The sequence below is a fragment of the Epinephelus moara genome, chromosome 4 (genome assembly GCF_006386435.1).
Source record: "Epinephelus moara isolate mb chromosome 4, YSFRI_EMoa_1.0, whole genome shotgun sequence".
In the NCBI taxonomy this organism is placed as follows: Eukaryota; Metazoa; Chordata; class Actinopteri; order Perciformes; family Serranidae; genus Epinephelus; species Epinephelus moara.
Window position 1 is genome coordinate 31,812,899 of NC_065509.1, and position 25,704 is coordinate 31,838,602.

The 25,704-nt window shown below is 39.9% G+C and overlaps 1 protein-coding gene across 4 annotated transcripts in view; it reads right to left on the reverse strand.

The window, feature by feature from the left end:
• The window catches only part of fam13b (family with sequence similarity 13 member B), a 123,561-nt gene that overhangs the window by 54,122 nt on the left and 43,735 nt on the right, over positions 1-25,704 (reverse strand). For all 4 annotated transcript variants that reach the window (XM_050041954.1, XM_050041951.1, XM_050041952.1 and 1 more), the window contains exons 4-6: positions 22,574-22,786; positions 20,001-20,178; positions 18,615-18,759 (exon numbers count right to left, since the gene is read on the reverse strand). In XM_050041954.1, coding sequence (XP_049897911.1) covers positions 18,615-18,759; positions 20,001-20,178; positions 22,574-22,786 — 536 coding nt within the window. The remainder of the gene's footprint in view (positions 1-18,614; positions 18,760-20,000; positions 20,179-22,573; positions 22,787-25,704) is intronic.

The following is a 25,704-nucleotide window of genomic DNA, read 5'->3' on the forward strand; positions in this document are numbered from 1 at the left end:
ACAAAAGGTTCAAGGTCAGAGACAGCCACAGTTACGGCACGTGGATTTCTCTTTGGCGACTCTAATCTGAAAGTGTTAATTTTTGGGAGCTGAACAGAGCGGTTTCTGCAGGTTAATGAGTTTCATGCTGATATTACACAATGTACATTTAAAGAAATAATGTGGAACAATTTCTTTTTAACTTTATTGCCCTTGCAGCAATGAAGAGGCAATTAACATTGCAGAACAAAATTGCCTTGAGAGTAGGTTTTACATGACATAAATGCACAAGTGGATATAGATAAAATAAAATGAAATAATAAATAAAAATAACTCTGCAGTTAATCATATGCCAAAAATAAAAAAAATAGACTATGCTGGTTAAAAAATAAAAGTATGGACGGTTACTTCCTTTTTTTCGCTTAATATTCAGGGTGAAGAGAACAGTCAATTAGCACTGGATTAAAATCAGATATTAGAAAGGTATGTGCCCTTTATTCACACTAACATTTAATAGCCTGGTGAGGAAGGGGAGTGAAGAGAATGATAGTACCAGTTCCAGGACTTATATGAATTAAAAAATAATGTTCACACAGATAAAAGGTCATAGTAAAGATTTACTTAATTAATTTGGTACCAGAAGTGTCTTATCCTGAAGATTTCTAACATCAGTGTACACGTTTAACATCTCTGTGTGATTAAACACATGTTGGAAAGTGACTCTGACCTTCTGAATTTGTCAGGATTATATGTAACTGACAGCTAAATACTATATCTCCCCTTCACCATGTTATGTAAGTCCCTAAAGATCACGTCATTAAAAATACCTCCTCCTTTTTCAGTTCTTATCTAGTTTAGTTGTGACTTTTAGTGTCTGCAGATGAACTGTCCAGTGAAGAAATGAGCAGAACTTTCTGGATAAACAGAAGGTGTTGACAGTCTGTGTACATATATACAGTAAAGTGTGTGAGTGTGTGTGTGTAAGTGTGTGTGTGTGGATGACAGGAACAAGAAATTACAGTTTGTTCCATACGACATCTAAATATAGATGAAGCTAACGAGTAAAACATCGACACCACAGATACAGCTGTAAGCTGAGAGATAAAAACAGATTTAAAAAACATTTTCTTGAAGGACGGGGAGGGAGGGGGTCAGAAAGACAAGATGGAGGGGTGGAGGTGTTAAAGTAGGGCTAAGCGATATATCACTTTCTTGATGACTTTGCAATGTTCCCATGTCACATTACAAATACTGTGATGGGGTTAAACTGTAGGCCCACCATGACACACTATCATGATGAGTGTTTATCAGATTGTTACTTTAAAAAAGGTTATTGAACGAGTCTCAACTCACTTTCAACTCTTATTTAAAGTGTTTTGAATAATTAGACATAACATAAAACACCATACAGAACGAACAATCTGTCTTTTAAACGTCACATTGTGTCCTATTTATTGCTTAATTTTTGATCCATGTGTCCTGCTTTTACTATATGGAGATCTTTGGGTACACTTTGGGGTCAGGGTCGGGGGTCTCCACTAGGTTTTGCTTCTTGTTTTGCTTGTACTGTGATTGTTGTTTCGATTGTGCTCTGCTTGTATATATTTTAAGCAAATAAATAAATAAATAAAATAATTATTAAAATATAATAATAAAATAAAACAAATTAAATTAAAATAAAACAAAATAAAATAAGTTAAATTAAAATAGAATAGAATAAAATAAAATAAAATAAAATATAAAGGTTGATCACAAAAAAACCCCCCAAAAAAACCATCACATCGTACAGTTTTGGCGCCTCATCTTGGTGTAAAGTACAGAGTCAGGGGAGATTTTTATAACAGGATTAAGAATAATTTGACCACTGAGTGTGTATCCTTTATGTGAAAGTTTTATGCTTTTTTTAAAACACATTTTTTGCTGTTTTAATTTGAGTCTACTGTTTGTTTTTTTGAATCTGAAACTTTTTATGCTGCTGTCTGAGCAAGGACTTCCTCGTAAAACAGACTTTGAATCTCAGTGGGAATATTCCTGGTAAAATAAACTAATTAAAAAGCAATCAAAACTACTTTACTGCCATATGTCACTGACATATAATTAGAACACTAGAATATATAATTTTCATGACTAACATGAAGCATGATTTAAATATGTATTTGTTACAAGAGCTTTGGTTTTTGCCTCTATAGTAACTGTGCTGTGTGGGGTAAAGATAGTGAAGGAAACAATAATTGTTGGTGAGAAAAACTGCATTCCTGCATTTAATAATTTGAAAAGATGGTACTAAACAGGAACTCTTTTTTTACAACTGAAAATACAGAAGTAAAAATCACATTACAATCTTAGTTTTTATCCCAGAGGTCAATGCAATAGATAGAGGGAGTGAAGAAGACAGGAGAGAGCCAGACTGAGGAGAAGGAGGGAGTGATAGAGGGCTGAATGAAATGGATCTGACAGTAAACGAGTGAGGGAAGAGTGGAAGGAGAGGAGGGAGGAGAGACAGATGCTGGAGAGAGAAGGGGAGGGTATTAAATATGCAGACAGAAATAACTCTTCATAATACAGACAGCTGGCAGCATGTGAACAAGACACAAACACAAATCCTTGGGCACCAGTTTACCAATAATAAATAGCTTCTTCTTTCTGTTCTGTTGATTCTACATCATGTAATATGTGATTTCTCTAAATGAACGTTGTATTTCTTGATGTGGTTAACGCTATACTTTGATCACAGGAGCTTTTTCGTGGGCTGTTTTCCGCAGCGAGCGCCAGTGGAAACTGAACCGGGGTGAAAAGTTCATGAACCAGACTCAACACCATGAGACTTTCTTCTCCTCCGCACGCATCACTCTGTTTATCCTCGTCTTTATTCTCTTTCTTCCTCTCAACAGCAAACCCCATCTGCTGCTGTCACTGTGCCGTTGCTACGGCAACACCTCTGTTCCAAGAGCCCTGATTGGCTGTTAGGGAATTCTTGCATCGTCACATGTGCAGATTATGGAGGATGACTCACAAGACTCATCTAAGTGTGTGTGTGTGTGTGTGTGTGTGATTAGGTAAAGAAATCCTTTTTTTAGACAGCTTCACTCCCATTTTATATCTTGTCCTTTTAAGCAGCACATTAACGAGCTTCTCATATTTTAACTTTCAGGCAGAGAAACTATTCTTTGTGTTGGTGTGTGCAGAACGAGCTCTGCTGCACTGTGGTGTGTGTCTTTATGTGTAGGTGTCTGTAAAATGTTAACTAAATGACTACACAGTGTGAAAAGCTGAGAAATCATAATTTACTGTATCACCACACCCTCTCACTCCACCTGCACTCTGATGTTGCCTTATTATGGTTACGCAAATGACTTTGTCTTGGTTACAACTGCTGCAACTGCAGTTAAATGGAAAATTCTCCCTGTGATCTATTTGTCATCTACTATCAGAGGAAGTCAGTGAATGTCAGACATAAACTAGGCGGTTAAAGGCAGTACTGACTCAAATTCAAAATGTCTCCACTTTAGTTTTGCCTAATTATACCTTCAGATAAAAACAATTTAATGTTGACTCCTATTTGAGATGTCCAAAGAGATGTTTAAGATATCTACGGATCTGATCAATCAGTCACAGTCTGATCAGTGGTAGGTGGGGTGGCAGTGGCTCAGTCTATAGGGACCTGGCTTGGGAACTGGAGTGTTTCTGATTCAAGTCCCCGCTTGGACATATTCCTATTTAATGCACATCTGTGTGTATGCATATGTTTGTGTGTGTGTCAGCATGTGTTTGCCTGTTTTATGTATTACATCACTGGTGGAGATGTGTGTGGGTGTGTATATGTGACTGTATTTGTTTGGGAGAATCAGTTAACATGCTAATGTCAGGTCTAAATTGGTGGCCAGAGGGAGGCTTAGCCATGACTGTGTGAACCCCAGATATGTAAATGTGTACAGTGCTGTGTGTTGCCATATGCTGTGTGTGTTATTTGTCTTAATTAAAAAAATTAAATAAAAATAAAAATAAATAAATCCAAAGTCCCTGTATGGACCAAACGTGGAGCATGGACTTAATTAAGTATTTCTTCTTCTTCTATAAGGACTGATCAGAAGAGCCGATCAGATGCAAAACATGCGAAAAAGTTTTGTTATGTGCTGCTACAATGGCATCACTGGTCTGGCAGTTCAGGTCGCTACATTTACACCAAGCATCCACACTGCTACGACACATTAAACCCCTAAAATAAAGACTTTTTAAAACGCTGCTGACCCTGGTCTAGTTTGAAAACTCTGGGGTTGTGTTTGCGTCTGGGCAGACAGAAATCGAGACTTTTGAAAACAATGACGCAGACACTCATGTTCACTTCCTGATGGAATCTTTCAGTCTTTGTGTATTCGCTTTGCAACAATTCCCAATCTATGTTTACTTCCGTTATGACAGCCTCGTACTCATGTTACTGTCAGTAACAGTTCCTCACTGTCTTACCAAAGAACTCTCTTGTCTTACTTTTTGCCATTGCTGTTTCTTCCCTGTAGTATTTTATGCAACTAAGCAACCAAATGCAGAGTACACTATCTTCTCCCTGTTTACTACAGCACGTCTGCCCAGTGTAAGGGAATAGTCTTGTAAAATGCATTTTCAGGCGTGACAGAGATTATTCCTGAAATGGTGCTTATACCCTCATGTGTATGTAGACTGTTGAAGTTGTTTTACTGATTTCATGGCCAGAATAAAAATGCTCAGCACTGCGGGACCTCAGGACCTTGACTGAAAGTCTGATGTACGTCATCATGTAAAATTCATTCAAAGCTCTTCACCAGCAATGTGAATGGATGATGCCATGAATATAACCTTGGATTATACACCAGCTTCCATGAGCTGCTCTGTCACGGCAGTTTATCTGTGATGTGGAAAAATGAGTCTGAATATCAGCTTAAATATACAACCCCTCTGTGTTTACATTAAAATGCAGGAGGTGGCGTAATGAACAGTGAAACCTGAATGTGTAACTGTCCCCCGAGCTATAGGCGTTCACTCAGATGGTGTGAATATGATCGAGGCCCTGCTGGGTTAGTTATCAGAGAGTCTTTGAGGTGATGTAATAATATTAAAGGATAAGCATTGTTAAATCTCCTGTCAGGACGACCTGGAATGGTCTTTCATAGAGCTGAAAATATTATCCCCATATTTAAGACTGTGGAAAACGTGTAATCATATTAACTCAAAAATCTGACTTTAACAAAAAGAAGTTAGTCTCTGTGTTACGTAGGCTTTTGATACACAAGTACGTCTCTGTGTGGAGTTTGTGTTTGTGTGCCTGCGTGGGTGAAATGACGGGGCAGAGAGCGCCCTGGAACAAAAGGTCCCGGCCTTGGCCCCGGTTTAGCGGTTGGCTCCAAAGTTTCGGGATGGAAAACGGAGAACACAACGAGCCTTACTGACATCATTACTTGAACTGTTTGTGGGCCAAGAACACAGAACAATGACAACTGACCGTGGCTGACATTACAAGTCTCAAACTGAGGTTTTCAAGGCTCTTTTGTATGCCCCCTTCATTCTGATGTTAGAGGGTGACTTGGTATTTTTTCCAACCTTGACTCTATTTTTCCAAGTTTTTGTGTCTCAGTGAAAAATGGAGACAACAATTTTTGAAATTGGTCGAGTATTGAATGAGAAACAGGCTGTAATAAACCAGTGGTTTGTTTTTGCCACTGACAGGCTCAGATTATTATTTTTATATATCTGACATCATTGTGGAAATGATCCCTTCAAAGATAGACTTTGTTTAAGAGTAAGATCCTTTTGCTTGACTAGAAACTGCGCTGAAATCGCCATCGGCAATTTCACCAGACTTGAGTTAAATAAACAGTAATTTTAGCATGTATAGAGGCAGCATATTTTCACATCTAACTGGCTGATTTAAGGGTTAATTTCTACTGAACCAGAGCTGCTGATTGTTGTAACAGTGGAAACAGGAACCAGGACGTTTTTTGTGACATTCATTTTGTTTCTGTCGACTTTAAATGAAGTGTGTTTTACAATGATGAAATAACTTTTTATTTAAATTGAGTCTGGTGGGTTGGGTGAAAGTGATTGTGAGGCTGTTGTAGGGTCCTTTCCATGAAGCTGTCAGACACTTATAGTAACAATCTGAGCCTGTCAGTGGCAAAAATAAGAACTTTTAGAGGACATAATTTGATGGCGCACAATGGCCTGTTAAAGTTACATTGCAGCCAGTTTCACAGCTACTGACTGCAGCCCTTCTGCTCAAAAATTACTTTTTACAGTAGTTAAATGGAGGCTGGTGGGTTTGGTGATAGCAATTTAAGTGCTGTTTCTGGTTAAACAAAAATGTTTACCTTTTGTAGGATCCTTTCCATTAAGCTGTCAAACACTTACAATATTCTGAGCCTGTCAGTAGCAAAAACACTTTTAGTGGACTTAAATTAACAGTGCACAACTGCACACTAATGTTATGTTGCAGCCTGTTTCACAGCTGCCGGCTGCAGCCTTTCTATTCAATAGTGGACCAATTTTTTAACAAAAAATGTTGTTCCCATTAGTCAATAGCACACAAACATGAGAAAATAGGGTCAAAGTTGAAAAAATACCCAAGTTACCCTTTAAGACTGGTTAACATAAACTTAGTCAATGCACCATATTTCCATACAGAATGTGCAGGTTACTGATTTTTCACAAGCTCACCTTTTATGAAATCAAGAAGATATAAGAGAAATGAAACAGCTTTTAGGGCGGCACGGTGGTCTGGTGGTTAGCACTGTCGCCTCACAGCAAGAGGGTTGCCAGTTCGATCCCGGGTGTGGGAGCCCTTCTGTGTGGAGTGTCAGCGTGGGTTCTCTCCGGCCACTCCGGCTTCCTCCCACAGTCCAAAGACATGCAGATTGGGGATTAGGTTAATTGATAACTCTAAATTGTCCGTAGGTGTGAATGTGAGCGTGAATGGTTGTCTGTCTCTATGTGTCAGCCCTGCGATAGTCTGGCGACCCTGCCTCGCCTAGTGTACCCTGCCTCTCGCCCGATGTCAGCTGGGATAGGCTCCAGCCCCCCCGCGACCCTCAAGAGGATGAAGCGGTTAGAAGATGAATGAATGAATGAATGAATGAAACAGCTTTTAATTACTTGAAAAAACTAGGTTTAAAAGGTCTGTTAAATTTATCCAGTTGTGGAGGGGATGTTGAATTGAAGACTTTGATACTTTGTTTTAGGGCAGTGGTTCCCAGCTGGTGTCCATTCTGAATAGACCACAAGTGACTCAGGAACATGTCAAGTTTGTAAAAGACACACTTTATTTTAGAGTGCAGTGAATTTCCGGCACAGAACTTTTATTTTGAAGTGCCATTTCCTGCTGTAGAGTGAGTGACTAACTAATAGCTAATTGACAAAGACAGCAAACTATCTCAAAAACGTGGCTAAACGCAAGTATAGTGCTAAATATATTTAACTTTATGGACACTGACCTAAAGACTAAGGAGAAATCTGGACCCCGTGGCTGGACCAGTTGGGAATCACTGTTTTAGGGAACATGAGTGGGCTTATATTTTTTCTTTTAATTATTTCAACAGTTCATGTGAAAATCCTTGTGTTGTTTGTTTGTTTGTTAGAGAAAACTTTGCATAGGAAGCATTTATGTGTTGCTGGACTATTAAGGAATTCTGTATGTCTGAGTTCAGCGTTTATTTGTTTTATTTCCTTTGTTGTTTAAATCAGAAACATTTTCCAGCCTTGGCCTTTATGTGACCTAGTTCTGAACACCAGGGGAAAGTACAGAAGAGGCAGTGCAATCATTACTCATTTTATAATTCAATTACAGTGATTAATCTGTTTATTTGCTCACTGACAGACCGGACCTGGGACATGTGCTGGCTGATGCAGAGAAGCTGACCTACTCTAGTACTGGTTGTCAGCCATTCAGTCAACCAGCCTGTGCATCCGCCCATTACTGACAATTATATCTGATAATTACGGTTTCAGCTACTAAATCACCACCTGCCCTGCTGCACTATTAAACACACTATGTTTGGGTGATGAAAGAATGTGACTAAAAACAGCTGGTGAGAACAACATATTAAGATGAAATAAACACCTGAAAATAGATGATTAAGGTTGAAATCACATAAATGAGACACTCAGAGAAAGAGAATAATCTGTTCATATTCACTCGTCTCATATCTAAGCTTGAGGGGAGATCAAACACTGAGGCCTAACTAAACTAGGAGTTTTTGAAATAAACATTTTAGCATTCAAGTGGCAGAAATTGAGCACTGAAAAAGCTCTTAGTACAAGGGTCCAAACGGTTCAATTTCTTCTCCTCTCAGTGTGTTCTCGCTCGTCTCTGCCTGTGCGACTGTACTGTTTACTTCCAGCAGTGCCACTGGAGATAAGCCCTCTGGCCTAACGTTCCTGCAGTGAGTGGGCTGTGTGATCCTTCTCTCATCCATACCTCCAAATGTGTTAGAAACTGATTTACAGACGTGCATATTCTCTCCGACTACTCATAAAATGTAGTCAAAGTAAATAACTCAGTGCGGCTGTGTAGTTCTCAACACTTCATGTGTAGGTGTTGTGTTCTTACTACATGTCCTCTTACAGAGATATTATACATCTCCTTTACTGTCCAACTAGGCCATCACCGCCTCATTTAATAACTCCATGTTAGATAGTTTATTGCTCAGCAGATTATCACTGTGTCACAGGATCATATAAGTGTGTACATGTTCCAGCCTATATATGCAGCTGAACATTATGACAACCTCTGGTGTTTTTAACATTACTCCATCCATCCAGTTCCAATTAATGTCTATAGTATGGGGTGAAGATAAACATGGCTCATCTCCAGAGGCACTTGAGTAGTTGGCAGAGGCAACAGGACACATCCTGATACATATATCTGCTATGGTTACAATAACAGACCTGGAAAAGTACAGCCAGCATTAAGGGACACCAGACAGTCTGTCCAACACCGTTTCAGCAGCCCTTTTCAAACATGATGTATGCAACTTTGCTGGCTTCATTTACCTGTTACATGGACATTCATTCATTCATTTATCTATTTTGCACGGGGTCGCAGAGGGCCTATCCCAGCTGACATTGAGCAAGAGGTGGGGTACACCCTGGACAGGTCACCAGACTATCACAGGGCTAACACATAGAGACAGACAACCATTCACACCTACAGCCAATTTAGAGTCACCAGTTAACCTGCATGTCTTTGGACTGTGGGAGGAAGCTGGAGTACCTGGAGAAAACCCACGCTGACACAGGGAGAACATGCAAACTCCACACAGAAGGGCTCCCATCTCAAGATTCGAACTCCCCACCCTGGGTTCGAACCAGGAGGCAACATTGCTAGCCACTGCACCACCATGTCCCCCGTGTTAAATGAAAAGATTATCAGAAAACCAAAGATGCGCGTTTTTCCTCGTACCTGTAGTGCTATTCGAGATAACAGCAGTAGACATGTGTGAGTTCTCTCGAATATAAAGGAATTAGATGGCACTCATGTCTCATGTAGAAACTATTTTTTTGCTAGTGAACTACACCCATCAACCATATCACTGCGCGGAAGGAAGCATGCACCGACTGTTCATCTAACACCACTGAACTAGCTACTGTTAAAGCACAGCTGAGGAGAACGGCTTTCTTCTGCATTGTGATACAGTGGGCGAGTGTAGTTCGGGAGAAAGAAAACAGTTCCTACATGAAACTGCTCACAACAAGGTCTGTGGATTATCTTGAGTAACCACGTCATGATCTCTGGAAAGAGACATTGCTGTCTAGTTTTTCAAATGTATTTTTTGGCACTTTGAACACAACAAACTGAGTGCCATCTAGTTCCATTATATAGAGTGCCGAAGTCACGCCCCTTCCGGTAGAGCTCATGGGACCTTAGATCGGAAAAAATATGAATGGCAGTGAATGGGGAGAGCAATATTATCTTTTGTTCCCGTTTGAGTTGTGACATGGAATGTAAATATGTTGTTAATGAATTTAAAACATAAATTTTAAGCTCAAGAAAGTCAAACTTTGTGGTAAAACTGTTGAGATATAAGCTTTTTAATTAGAAAGACTCAAGAGTACACAGGAGGCGGTTGCGTATGTGACGTCATAGCTTTCGCTCGCTTCCTGCAGCTTGGCCTCCCCGCTTAAATTCCACTGTTTTATGATTAATCGATTTATGATTGAAGACGTCTGTGTTTTGTGCCAGGTTGCAGTCACTCCAAGCTGCAGGAAGCGAGCGAAAGCTATGACGTCACATACGCGACTGCCTCCTGTGTAGTTTTTCTAATTACGTTTTTTTCAAAAGCTTATATCTCAACAGTTTTACCACAAAGTATGACTTTCTTGACCTTAAAAGTTATGTTTTAAATTTATTAACGACATATTTGGATTTCATGTCACAACTCAAACGGGACCAAAAGATAATATTTCTCTCCTCATTCACTGCCATTCATATTTTTTCCGATCTAAGGTCCCATGAGCTCTACCGGAAGGGGCGTGACTTCGGCACTCTATTGGAGAGAAGGCAGACATCTCTACAGCTGATATCTCCAACACTCAGCAACTCACACCAAAACAATGTGATAAATAGCCCTACAGGTAAGAGGAAAAATATGTATTTTTAATTTAGGGGTGAGCTGTCCTTTCAAAGTTACATTATTGATCCTTGCGGCTTTATTAAGATATTATTGGACATTTTAATTTGCTTGTCATTAGGGAGAATGTTCAGTCAGATTTTAAAACTTGTTCTGCCGTAGAAGCCTTAATTAACAACCATCGTGAGCATGAGTGAAACCAGTAGCCTTGTTCTCGAATAAATCCCCCATTCAATTTCAGTTTTATCATTTATTTAAAGACTTACAGACCTATGCTGCGTGTTTTTTAAGTGGCCAGAATTGCACAAGAAAAGAATAACAAGAGGGCTTTCGTGTAATTCCTAATTGCTCACATGCTGCATGTAAAGTGTTTTGCCTGGTAATCATCCATGCAGTTGGCATGAATTCAAACGAAATATAGGGCGGTTGTGCTGCCCTGATTATGACGGTATGAGCTTTTTTTTTCCTATACAACATGCAATTAACTTTGTGCATGTTTTATCTTGTGTTTCTGCAGCCTGTCAGACCTCAGACTTGTGGGAAGTTTCACAGAAATGTTCTTGGAGTTAATGGTAAGATTACCATCGTGACTTCCACAAAAAGGGTCTAATTCAAACATGACACCGGCATTATAATTGGCATCACACTGAGAGCTAAGATTCAGGGTCCCAATCAGATCAAGCCAACAAGTCACGTTTTCTCTACAGTAAAGCCAACGGTAGCCCCGAAAACACAGAAAGAGGAGCTTATTAAGACGGGACGGTCTGCTTACTTTTCATATTTCACTTCACACTGGTTCTGCCCTGTTGCTCAATTTCTGAGAGGGATGAGTCACAACAGCATGTTACTTTCTAATACCACAGGATACGCTGCGGTTGTGGTTTATAACTAGTATGTATTCTGACTCGTGTGCATCCCCAGAAAACGTGTGCTGAGAATTCAAAACCCTCTCCCCACAGTCCAGTTTCTGCCACAGGCAAAGACCAGAAATGCCACGGACCATTTGTGTATTGAACCCACACATATGAGGAAATATATAGTCCTATTTAAAACCAACAAGTGATTGAGGTCTTTTTTTCTCTACTTTGTCCCAATACTCAAACAAAGCAAAACAAAGCTTCTTGAAACAGTGAATTAAAACAAACACACCCACTTGTATCATCACAACTTGCCTCAGCACAGCCTCGCTCTCACAGAAACAGTAATTCAACTGACTCCCATTTTGTCAACAAACAAGCCACAGCACAGTTTAACACTTCTCATTGTTAGATCAAGGCCACTGAGTGTCATAGTTATGCACAAGGGCTGCAGCTAACAATTATGTTCATTACTGATTAATCTGTACAAAACTGTGAGAAAGTCTCGTACAATATCCGAGAGCTAGAGAGATGAGACTTTGTCCAACCTGCATTCCCAAATCCAAAAATATTAAATTTACTATAATGTAAGACCAAGAAAACAAGCAAATCCACATCTTTGAGAAAGTGGAAATACCAAATTTGCAGCATGTCTGCTTGAAAAATGACAAACAATAAGACAGTTTATCAATAAAGTTGCTGATTACTTGACTGTGGATCATATAACTAACTGACAAATTGTTGCTTTATCATTGACTATGTTCACATGCACAAAATACTCATTTTTTTGCCCTTATTCCATAAAATATTCCCACTCAGTTGTTTACATGCAGCTGCACATATGCCAATTTACATGCCTTCACATGTCATCTATCACATCAAAATATGGAAAGTGGAGCTGCTGTCGCTTGTGCCAAGACGTTTTCCACAGGTGGTGAACTTGTTTGACTGTGCAAACACAGCCTCCCTCTTTCATTCCTTCTACTGCCTTCTTAAAAACGTCGACATTGTGATTATGTAGCCTTTTTATAAAGCCTTTTATAATGTTTAAAAGTAGCTGTGTTTCTCCCCCTGACCAGAATAGAAGGCTTTTCTTTCGGGCATGCATCTCTACCCCACAGCCATGCAAACTGTTGGCTAGTTGGACTGTGTACAATGCATCCATGACAACGCACAGAGCTGACCGTAAACAGGCAAGAGGTCATGTGTCGCAAACTGTGGTAGAAAACCCAAATGGAGGCCAAGTATAATTCTGCCCTTGGGGAAAAAATACATATGCTATCAGGGGTAATCAATCACTCTTTTATAACATCTATTTAATGGTTGTAGCTCATCTCTGTGAGTCATTTTAAACTTACTCTTACTTCTGATACTGACAGCATGTGTGTCTCCTGTGTGGGATATAATCCCCGTCATAAGGGTTTGTTACACACACACACACACACACACACACACACACACACACACACACACACAGACATCCCCAGTGTAGTGCAGGGGCTGGAGGTGTGAGTTGCATGGTTACATCATCACCAGCTTCTTTTCTTATCCTTCCCCTCCCTCGCCATCTCTCCCTCACTCCCTCCCTTCACTTCTTTCTTGCTCTTCTCCCTCTGCACACTCATTATTTCTCCCCCATCTTCCTGGTTGCTTTTACCTCCCTGTACCTCTCTAAACCACCCACTTTTTTTGCCCTCTCACTTACATAAGACACAGGGATCAGTGCACAGAAGATTTGTCTTTACAGACTTTTATCTCGCTGTCCCTGCTGCTCTTCCTTCTTTCTCTCATTCTGTGTATTGGTCATGTTATATTCTTTATTCTGTTCTTCTGACGCACCATCCTATACAAAAATAACAAAGTTAAAGAGGCTGAATTTGTACAATAAAAATGAAATTTAAAGAGTTGCATGGAAGAAAATTCTACTTCTGCTTCTCCTGCTGATCTTATCTCAATCTAAGATTTCTTTCTCTTATATTATGTTTTTCTGGACAGAGGAAAGGATATGAAAGAAAATGATGCTAAAAACTGGAGATTACAAGGCAGGCACAGCTGGAGATTCCTGCAGTAGTTCAGAAACATTAGTTAAAGGGGGACATCACCTAAATCAAGAAGTCCAGTGATGTTTTCACGGCCTAGGAAAGTTCAATTAATGAACGAGAGCTCAAGCTACTTGAGAAAGTCTAAACTTGTGATGTCACAGGGTGTGAAGCCCAGTTCAGACCAAAGAGTTAAGCCGAAACAAAACCTTTTTAGAACGTTGCAGAGAAAAGTTGCAGCGGTGTGAACTGGCTGTCTGAGCTTGACTCAAGCAGGCTGATGGTGTCACCTGCAACTCAGCTGGTCAAATCACCAGCGGCTGGTTTTAGAACATAAAGCTCGTCACCTGTTTCTACAGCCAATCAGCTTGTAGTGAAGTCCAATGGTCAAGTTAAAATTATCATAGACAGCATGTTTGCTTGCTGCTGCAGGTGCTCCGTCCCCACTGAGCCCTCTGTTTCCATCCTCATGACAGTAGGTCGCTCCTGCTGCTCCTCACTGTATGTGTTTACGCCCCCTCACACACATTCTCACTGACTGATTAATTGGTGCTGGTTATTTATATTGTTGTGGCGTATTTATTATGAATACAGTCCATCTGATGCTCGTTTTGTATAAATTTTTCGCTGTTTCATCACTACTACAAATGCAGCTGTAGCCAGTATCTCACTATCACTATCCTCATTCATATTTCAAGAAGCTACAAATTATATTCAGCCACAAAATAAGCCTGAAAAGCTGCAAACAGAACAGAGGTACAGAGAGTTGTTGCATAGAGATGATACACTGCCTCATCTAGTTGCATTGGTGTGATCCGACATTGCAACTTGTCGCATCGTGAATCTTTGGTCTGAACTGGGCTTTCAGTTTTGAGCCTGATTTTGTGGACCGACAAAATGTTTGTATACCCAAATGAACTTTATCCTAGTTCAGTGTTCTAAGTTCTGACACAGAAAATGTCCCCCAGAACATCTATAACATCTTTCATTATTCATTGTCTGTTGTGGCTCAGAGGTAGAGTAGGTGGTCCACTGATTGGATAGTCTGAGTGGGCGGAAGTTCGCTGCAGAGATCAGCCTCTCATTGGGCGGAACGAGCCACCCGCTCAAGTCCCGCCCTACCACCTCCGGTTGTGTAGCAGTTTTCAACACATCCTTTACTAACTTTTGCTGTGTTTGATCTTGTGGGGATGTAGCCATTTTTCTACCATGGTTCGCGTCCTGTAGGCGATATTTTTGTGGGCGTGTTACACTAAAACCTGTTTCCCCCCGGCAATATTTTTGCAAGTGCACCGTTGCTGGCACCGCCAAGAACGATTGTGATTGGTTGAAAGAAATAAAAAAAAACGAGGCGTTTTTTTCTCCAATCTTAAAGTGAGAGTCGGCGCAGCCAGACCTTTCTTTTCTTGAGAAAGGTCTGGTGAGCGAGACTACTGATTGGAAGACCAGCGGTTTGATCCCTGGCTCCTCCTGTCCACATGTCTAAATATCCTCGGGCAAGATACTACAACCCAAATAGCTCCTGGTGGCTGTTCCATCGGTGTGTGAGTGCGTGTGATTGGTTACTGAGTAGCAGGTGGCACCTTGTATGGTAGCCTCGGCCACAAGTGTGTGAATGTGTGTGTGAATGGGTGAATGTGACATGCAGTGTAAACAGGCTTTGAGTGGTTCGAAGACTAAAAAAGTGCTGTACAAGTGCAGTCCACTTTGCAATTCAACATCACAAATTTAAGTTTTACCACTCTAGCTTTTGGATTTGGGAAAGAGTTGTTGATTTTTACCAATATTTTTGGACTCTCTTGCACCAAAGGAATGATGTAGGAATTTTGAAAATGGCCATAGTTCCTTTTAAGAAATACACAAGGACAGGGATAGACACTGCAACAAAGAAAAAACAGAGGGAATCCCTGAAGGAAGAAGGAAGGAGACATAAATGTAACGCAGGCAGTTGAATAGGTGTCGAAACTGTCGCTGCTGCTTCTTTCCTAGTTGTACCATCACAATGACTCTTTGTTTTAACTTCAACATTTAAACATGATCATCACAGTGTCCCTGTTGTGTTAGAATCAGAGCAGAGAGGCAACAGATACTGGTAATCAGATCAAAGGTAATTACTGTGTTCATGTGTATGTTATCATACAATAACACAATGTAATCAGGCCACTGTAAAGTTAAATGTTAACCATACCACTCTTTGTGCTGTTGGCGCAGTCGTGATGCCGTGTTGCCCAGCAACAGGGGAGATACCTTAGAGTTTGTTTAGTCTGCCAGTCACGTTCTTTGTGCTTAACTCAAGAAAAAGAAATGGTATGTATTTATAGTGTTGTTCAACACAGTCAAACAGCTGAGACAAAAATGTCTGGCGCAGACTCTGATTTCAACACCTCACACACCTCAGGGTTTTGTCGACTATTTATGTACAGTATGTGTGTGAACGTGTGTGTGTGGGTGTGTGTTTGGGTGGGGCTCTTCTAGGTTCTTCTGAAAAGTATTTTGTTGACAAAAGAACTTGATGTTCAGTAATACTATGAACTGTACAACAACAGCTAGAGGAAGTGAATGCTAACATTCCTACACAGGTTCTGCATGACGTGCAGCTGAATAATAACTCTCATTCTTGTGGTTTGTTTTACTGGAAGACATTTTTGTTTCCAGGTAAGATGTAGCCGTGACCTAGATGTGTCTGAGTTAAAGTTAAATTGAATTATAGTCATTTCATTCTAGTGTTCATTCTAAAGTAGCCTGGTCTTAAAGGATTTACAAATGAGTATTTTTGGAGTCCCAATGGCCACTCGTAGAACAGCCTTGAATAATTTTTGTAATCTCTTTACAATATTTTGAGTGTTTCTTGCATTCCTTACTTGTTGTGGCAATAATTGCAATTAATGATTCATAAACTAAAAACCTCAAAGCAAGATTCTTGAGATCAGATCAGGTACAGTACTGCCAATTATTTTATTTTATTGGTACTCACAACTTGCTTTAAAACATGGACAATGGATGGATATATTGTCCAATGTATGGGCAATATATACAATATATAAAATACTAAAGTTATTCATAATCACTATAAAATTCATGAGTCATTCAGTGAAAAAGCACAGGTGAAATCATATCATATATAATTACCACAATCTTGACTTTCCCCTTAATTCATACCTATCTAAAAACTGTATTTAAAAAAAATATGCTCATACACTATTATAATTGGTCCACTTATTATTCCCTATTTCTTTCTTTCTCACTCTTGTTGTCTCTCCCGTCTGTCCTCCTACACTCTTTATTCTGAATACCCATCTGTTTAATTTGTTGACTTTCCATTTGTATAAGGTATTTATTTTGTTATGCTGGTGTTTTATGTTGAATTGTTAATTTTATATCTGTTATCTTTTTTGTTTTGAGTCAGCATGATGGCACTAGAATAATGTTTTTCTTTAAATGTGTCTATATAATCCCATAAAGGGTGGAACGTGTTTAAATGGCCAGACACGAAAATAAACAATTAATTCATTAATATTATGGACTATAAAAATTAAGCTGTAACTAAGGATTATTTCTATTGTCTTGTAACCTGTTGGTTTTCTTATTGATTAATTAACAAGTTGCTTGGTTTGTAAAATGTCAGACAATAGTAAGAAATGCCAATAAATGTTTCCAACTGCTCAAAATGACGTCCTCAAATGTCTTGTTTTGTCCACAACCCATTCATTCATTCATTCATTCACTCATTCATTTTCCATAACTGCTTATCCTCTTGAGAGTTACAGAGGGGCTGGAGCCTATCCCAGCTGACATCGGGTAAGAGGCAGGGTACACCCTGGACAGGTCACCAGACTATCACAGGGCTGACACATAGAGACAGACAACCATTCACACTCACATTCACACCTACGGACAATTTAGAGTCACCAATTAACCTGCATGTCTTTGGACTGTGGGAGGAAGCTGGAGTACCCAGGGAAACCCACGCTGACACAGAGAGAAGATGCAAACTCCACACAGAAGTGCTTCCCCACCCATCTGTGTAGAGTTCGAACTAGGAACTTTCTTGCTGTGAGGTGACAGTGCTAACCACTGCACCACCGTGCTGCTGTCCACAACCCAAAGATATTCAATTTACTGTCACAGGGGAGTAAAGAAGCCAGAACATATTCACATCTAAGAAGCTGGAATCAGGAATCTTTGACTTGAAAATTGCTAAAACCATTTAATCAATTATCAAATTAGCGGGCAAAGAATTTAAAAGTTCCCAACTAGTCATGTAGGAAACTGACAGAAACATTTCTGCACAATGGCGCAAAATGTCAGAGTACGCTATGATGAAGGTTTGGATAATCTGCCGGAGATAAATCTGCTATTATGGCCTTGTCTTCTGTTAATTTGCTGTTGAGTTGAATCTTTTACCCTTCATACAAGGATTAGTCAGTTTGTCTTTGTGTTTCAACCAGAAAGAATTTCAGCCCTGACCTGCAGAGTTAAATCTCACACTCTGCTGTCTCAGTGTCTTTAAAGAGGAAGAAATAAGAACAAGAGGAAAAGACAAAGAGGAGTTTGACGGGTTCTGTAATTGGACTTCTTTGCCATTTTGTCAGGGAAGTTAAGCTGGAGTTCATGGATTCATAACTATTCTTTATGGAAAGAGCCTCACACCAATGTGTAGTTATGCTTTGTTCTCTGTTGTAATGTTTCATCTATGTTTTTATTTGCAAACTGTAAGAAAATATATCACCAGGCCCTTGGCATTTATTGCACAAACAGCAGATCTATACACTGACTATATAGGGGCATAAGATAGACTATAACTTGGGTGGATGGTGGGGTGAGCAAAAATAGATAAAAAATACTTTATTTATCCCTGAGGAGGAATCATTACAGCAGAATGGGAGATGTGTAGGCTTGAGACCAAAGACTAAAAAGGGAATAAGCTGAGTAAAAGACGACCTCTGTGACTTCTGATCAAAGGTTCTCTATTTACATCATTCACATATTTACACTTGTGGTCACTAATAAATCCTTTGCAATAAAAAGGGAAAGCATGTGCATAAAATGTGAATGTGTGCCATGCTGACTATTTTTTATATTACCAGATACACAGGCGGATGCTGACACAGGATGAAAGACAAAGAGAGCGAAGGATGGAGGGGTACCTGTTCATTGATGGAGCTGTAGTCGTTGGTGGTAGAGACGTCATCGTCCTCCGAGTCAAACAGGCCCTCCTGGTTGTCCAACAGCTCTGCCAGGACTCTGCTGACAGACTCTTGGTCTCGAAGATCCTCTCCTTCCGTTGACAGACTGCAAAGAGAAGACAGGAGAAAAGTGTGCCGGGTTGGTTGTACAATGCTTCCAATGGGATGTTAAATAATTACAGTAGCTGAATTAACTCATGCATCAGTGCCTCTGTGTGTATTTAGATATTATTTACATTAATGTGTATGCCAAAATATTTCTGTAACGGCATTAGTTTTCACACGTGGACTCCTCTTTTATCAGAATCAAATGAGTCCTGTTCTTGTTCTTACTTGATGATATGGGCCAATTTGCACTACAGTATTTACATCCCAGTAAATATTTCTAACCATTAAACTTTACAGTTTTCACACCAGACATTTAAACACACACACTGGAAGATCAACATCATCTACTGCTCTAGGTGCAGAAATAAGGATGTTAACTATTTAAATAAACAGTATAACCTGTCTGGAGCTTAATAAATCTTTTAAGTAAATATTTGTCAGGTGGAAAACGTGTTTTTGGTTGCCCTTAACCTCTAGTGCCTGACAGCTAAGTTATTTTTATTAAAAGGTAAGCTTGGTATTTTTTTGACCTGGACTGTATTTTCTGATGTTTTGTGTCTAAGTGACTACTGGGAACAACATTTTTTGAAACTGGTCCAGTACTGAGTGAGATGGCTGCAGCTGGTGGTTGTATCCGCCAACCCATCAGACTCCATGTAAAAAAAACCTGTGATTTTATCATTGTAGAACACACTTTATTAAAGTCGACAGCAGCACTAAATTCACGAAAAACACCTTGGTTCGTCTTTCCATTGTTCCAGCAATCAGCAGGTCTGGTTTGGTTGAATTCTGCCCTTACATCAACCAGTTAGATGTGACAACAGGCTGGCTCTGTTCACGCTAAAATTAGTATTTATTTAAATGGAGTCTGGTGGGTTTGGTCATTGCAATTCTGGTTAAATAAAAGGGATCTTACTCTTTAACAAAAACGTCTATCTCTGTAGGAATGCTTTCCATAATGTTATCTATATGTGACACTTAGAATAATAATCTGAGTTTGTCAGCGAAAAACAAACACTTTTACTGGATGTACACTGACAGTGCAAACATCCCCATGGTAGTTAAAATGCAGCTTGTTTCACAGCTGCTGGCTGCAGCTCTCCAGCTCAATGCTGGACCAAGTTATAATAAAATGAAATTGTTCCCAGTAGTCACCTAGGCACAAAAAAGTCCAGGTTGAAAAATGCCAAGCTTAACCTTTAACCACAATGATTAAATAGCCCTGTATGGGCATCTTACTGGAAGATGTCTGGTCCAAAGACGGCAGCCAGCGTCCCAATGTTCCAGCTCTCTTGCTGAAGTGAAGCCACGCTGGCCAGGAAGCGGCAAAGGAAACGCAGCAGGCCGTAGTTCAGCTGTGGAAGCTGCTGCAGCAGGTACTTCAGGTTTCTACACAGGTCCTCTTCGTTGCTGTAATCTGGAGACGTTAAAGAGTAGGATACTGTTGATGATCACATGAGAATATCACCACTTTTATAAGCTTCACTGAACTCAACATCACTAACTCACTGTAATTATTTTTAATAAAAAAGGCTTTTCATGTTCATCATCCACATAAGACCGTTTACGCTTTATACATGCTGCAGTCAGTGTTGCTACAACGCTCCTTTCCATTACTGTATTTGGAGATACTGTGGAGTGAGTTATGGGTTATCAAGTCCGTTGTGTTCCTTCACAGCTGACCTCAAAAATTCTTCACTTAAGAAAATATGCAGACACAGATAAGATTAATGTTAAATCCTCTGGGGAGCAGTGAGCTGAGGTGAAACAGAAGATGGCATTAGTGAGGAAAATGCATCGGTACAGTTGTGTCATTATAGAACATAATAGAATGAGAAATGACTGACATGACACGGAGAGTCACTGCAATGTCCCACACTGCTCTAATTTGCATGACAGCAACAGGAACAACCACCACCATCATGACAAGAAGATTAGAAAAGATTATCTGCAGCAGAAACAGAGCTAAAAGAGGCCAGGGCGAAGACGAGGGACAGAAACAGGGTAAATGTGAACATGGGAGATTTATGGAGGTGATAACAGATTGTTCTTTAAACATGTAATACAACATCTCTTCATCCTTTTCCTGGGTCGGTCTGACTTTGGTTAATAGATTAGTCATGGATTATGTATTATATGAGCAAACCTAACTGTCTATCAGGTCATGCATCTTAAAAATTATTCTTAAAAACAACAATCATGTGTGCATGTATTTATGAACAACACATTAGAATAGCTGGGTTTTTATCTTTAAAAAACTTTTTCCAATTCACATGCTCTTGTTTTTCTATCAGTAGAAAGACTTAAATAGAGTGAGAACACAGTTCTTATTAAACAAGGAGCAACACAAGCACAACCTTTGCCATGAGAGGGTAGGTTCACAATTCAGTTTAAGTGATGTGGGACAAAATCCACATTCCTGATTCAGTGCAAAAAACAATTGTGAAGTTCAACTGAAGTTTAATATAAAAAAATCCAGCAGATTGAATTAGACCAATCAATTGAGGATCATCTAAAGTTTAAGTCTTTTTGGTATCACATCCCTGCCTTGTGTGTCTCTGCTGCGACCAAGCACAGAAACACTGTCTGTGGAAACATTATGGGAGATTTTCTGACCAAAAAAAAACAGAAAAGAAATCTGATACCTAATTCATTCGTCTAACTCAGATTTTAAGGGTTCTTTTAAAGGCTGTGGCTCAGGAAGTAGAGCAGTCGTCTACTAATGGGAAGGTTGGTGGTTCCATCCCCAGCACCTGCAGACTGCGAAGTGTCCTTGAGCTAGATGAATGTGTGTGTGAATGGTGCCTGAAAATCCTTTAAGTTAGCCCTAACCCTAACCCGCCAAAGGGTCCAATCCGGCCCACTGGATGACCTTACACACCTGAAAGTGACGCACTTGTGAAGGCTAAAAGGTGCCAGGTTTCAGGAGCAATGCTGCTTCAGAGGCTTTTCTACCCCGACCAGAATACAGTTCTTGTCTTTCACTTTAGTTTGGCGGGGTGATGTCAGGATTACGGCACAGGAGTGGAAATTTATAGGAAAATGCACATGCAATGACAGTGAGTAGTAGACTGTGAAAAAACTGAGAAATATTATTGAAATTGCATTTAACCTTTTGGAGACATCACACTGTTTGTTGTCTACTTTGTAAATGGATTAGTACTTTTAAAATGTACTTCTTTGAACAAAAAAGGGAAAAATGTGGAGGTGTTTGTTATCTATAGGACACTATGCAGTGGTTTTACTGGTCCGGTCCACCAGCAATCAAATTGGACTGCATGTGGCCCGTGAACTAAAACGAATTCGACACCCCTGCTTTATGTGGTCACTAAGACTAGAACAGTGCTTAATAAATGCAGTCAATTTACCATGGACAGGAGGATTCACTCCAGCTACCAGAAACATTCTGTGCATTATCAGTTGAAAAATGAAAAATATGACCCTAACCTTAAGTCGTTACAAACATGTCGAGATGAGGATTCATTCTGCTCGATTTAGTGATCTTACCATCACACTGTGTGCAGCTCAGATAACCAAAGTCTACATGGCCACAGTCATAACACATTAAGGCAAAGGCAGCATTAATAAAAAGCCAGACACTGGAGACAACAGCATGTGTTTCATAATGATGGCTGCCTCTCTTTTTGTGCCTTGATATTATGCAAGATTAGGCACTAAGCAGTTGGATCATCACAGTCCACATGAAAAAAGTACAAAATGGTGGCAAAAAAACCTACATTGTCTGCAAAAACCCAAAAGTGAGTAAGTGGATAAATGTCATGCGAAGTACAAAAGCAGTCTGTGTCACACACCTTGGTGTAGCTGTAGAATGTGTCCCTGTATCGCTGTTGGAATAACCGGCTCAGGAAGCTCCTGCAGGAAGAGTCGGAGCAAACTGACCGCTGACGCCAGGTCCGCCTCCTTCTCTAGCTCCACCTCCTCACCACTGTCGTAACGCTGGCGCAGCCAATCCACACGCTCTGCGTTGCCATTCACAAGGAAGAGCCCCTCCAGGTCCAGGTGACCTGATGGCACATGAAGCAATAATTACTCACCTTAAAGACAAAGTGTTTTTCATAATATCACATCTATATTTTAATATTTTCCAAGCTTGGTTGGGTTTTTGAGCCAGCGTCCTTGTTTTTAAACCCCCCTAACCTCAGTACCAGGACAAACAGGCGGTGACGTATTACAGAGAAAGCTATGAACAAGTGTGATTTTTGGAACTCTTATTAAATTACATCTGGAGTCTCTCTTCCAGGAAAACATTAATGATTCAAACTAATGGAATTTGTTTCTTTAAAGTTACTTTCTTTCTCTGCACAGCTTGCCAATGCTTGAGACAGAACCAGAATATGACTTGAGATTTACATCATTGCTGGGAAGATAACTTAACCACAGCCTACTTCTTGAACAAGCCACCTACGTTTATACTTTAATCTCTAAGTAGAGGGGCTGCTTGTTGCTGAGGCTGGGCGTTCATACCAGCCAAAGGTCTGTCGAATTCAGCTGTCTTGTAAAAGTGATTTATTGAGTAGGCAGGGCAGCTTGTTCATTAACTGTATTTTATATATGTAGGTATCTTCTGCTGTAAGAACTCCATATCTGCATTAAGTGCATTGAGAAAAGAAAAAAAATACAGGCTATGTTCTTTGCAATATTTATGCGATTGTCCTGCTTGCATCTGTGTGGATATAAATATAGTGAATAGCTGTGTCCAAGTGCAGGAGTCAGATCCACTGAAGGATGGTACCCACAAACACAAGTCCTTCAGAGAACCTGACAGCCTGATTGAACCTCAGCTTTCTCTCCAAATGACAAAGTGTAGCTTCACAACACTTCAAAACTAAAAGTGCATTGAGTTGCTTCTCATCAGCTTGTTAAGACACAAGTTTCAAGGATTATCAGCAGGAATTTGCCCTCATAAAAGTATAAATACCAGCGGTGATCTGAGGTGAGTTATGTCTTATCAGTGCTCAATGTGAGCTTTGTCAGGTGATTATAAATCACAATGAACAGCTAGAAAACGATTCAACAGGTTAATAGTAACTATCCCTAAAAGTTCTGTTTATTAGGTTAACATTATGTCCATGCAGGTGCCAACATAAACAATTATTTACATCTCACTGTGGCTTTTTCATTGATCTAAGTCTCGTAATAATACCAACCAGTAACTACCTGAATGGAAATACCTGGTAAATCCAGTGTGGTCATGTGACATTTTCAAGTGCTGCAATGAATGAAATGTTTAGTTTAGTTTAGTTTAGTCTAGTTTAGTTTGGTCAAGTCAAGTCAAGTCAAGTCAAGTCAAATAAAGTAATTTGCATATACTGTACATGTATAGAAAACACAGAAAAAAGAAAATGAAAGTTAAAACGCAGTTTCAAGTGTTGCACTTGAAACTTCCCTCCGTTCTGTAATAAACTATCAGTCCATCATTCAGAATGGTGATATTAAGCAATGTGTTGTCACGTGAATCTCCTACAATGCATGTTTTTGTAAACTGAAGCTACAATGACTGCTGGCAGCTACTAAAACAACTACTGGTCAGTTTTGCACAATTAAAATAAAGCTGATGTTCCATTAACACTTGGATACTCTGCAAATGTTTCATGTAACAATGGAGAAAATCTACTAGAGTGTGAAGTAATAATAACGGCTGTCAAAGGTGATCTCTGATGTGCCTGTTTGAGAATGTTTTGGGGTTTGTTCCAGAAGAAAATGGTGGACCAGTGAAGCCTAAAGTACGTGTCAAACCTACACCTGTTCCGACAGCCACACTCAAAGCTGGGCAAAAAGCCTGGCAGTGCTGCCAGAAAATGGCGGCAAGTAAAGAAGCACAAGCAAGCACATCAATTACCCTGGAAACAGTTTAGTCAGGTGATGTGAGACGATATGAGCGAAACTCCAACTACGTATTGCGCAGTTTGTGTTTTAGGGCAAGGTGGATAAAACAGGCCTCTCTTCATGCCAATTAACTTTAGACTGTTGCTGTTTATTGTACAAATGGGGATAACGAAGCACGATATCAGACGGTCTGTCCTCCAATTAATTTATGGTGTTTTGTCACAGGTGCGCAACAAAAGTGACAGAAGTAGCTGTATGAAGAAAGACGAAAAGACAGTTTAAGAGAGAAGTTCATTGCATTCTGTCTCGCCTCTAAACACCTGGCCAATCGCTGCACAGCGGTGACGTGCTCGTCGTTAAAGTTCCAAGAATTGCCAGACAAACAGCTTTTCGACAATCCAAGGAGCACTTAGTTTGGAGCGTGCTGCAGCTTAAGTGACAGTGACATCTGTGCAGCTAAATAAATCAAATACCTTTCCACATCACGATGTCATGCATATCACTAATGTCCTCACATTTTGCTGATTAATGATTCAATTAAAACATTACTCAGCCCTGAGTAACAGGTAAATATCCGCCAAAGCAGTCTGTGCCTGTTTAAATTGTACGAGCGGTTTAATCTGTCACAAACGCCACAGCTTTGCTACGACACACCTCCAAGTGTTTTCCACTTCTAATGTCAGTGTTACATCAGATTACCTTTTTACTTCATATTTTCAACACCCTGCTAAAACCGACTAAACCCTCAGACATCACACACAAATCGAATAAGACAGATTAAGGCCTTTTCACTGGCTGAATAACTTCTGGACTGGCAGCACCACTCTAATTAATGCGCCAGCAGAGGCCTGGGAGGATTAAAGACTTATTACATAACCTCATATGGTAGAGCAGCCCCCGGGTCACACAAACCACCAACCTGCTTCACTGGTCACTCGGGGGGAATTGAGGTGAAGCTTCACTCCAATAAAAAAAACAAAAAGGTTTACAGCCTGTACAACAAAAAATTTTGGTCTCTATTGCTAATTAACCCCGTCATGACAACTGTGTATGAAGTGAGCTTTTTTGTGCTTTGACTAATAGGCTGTCTGCTGAT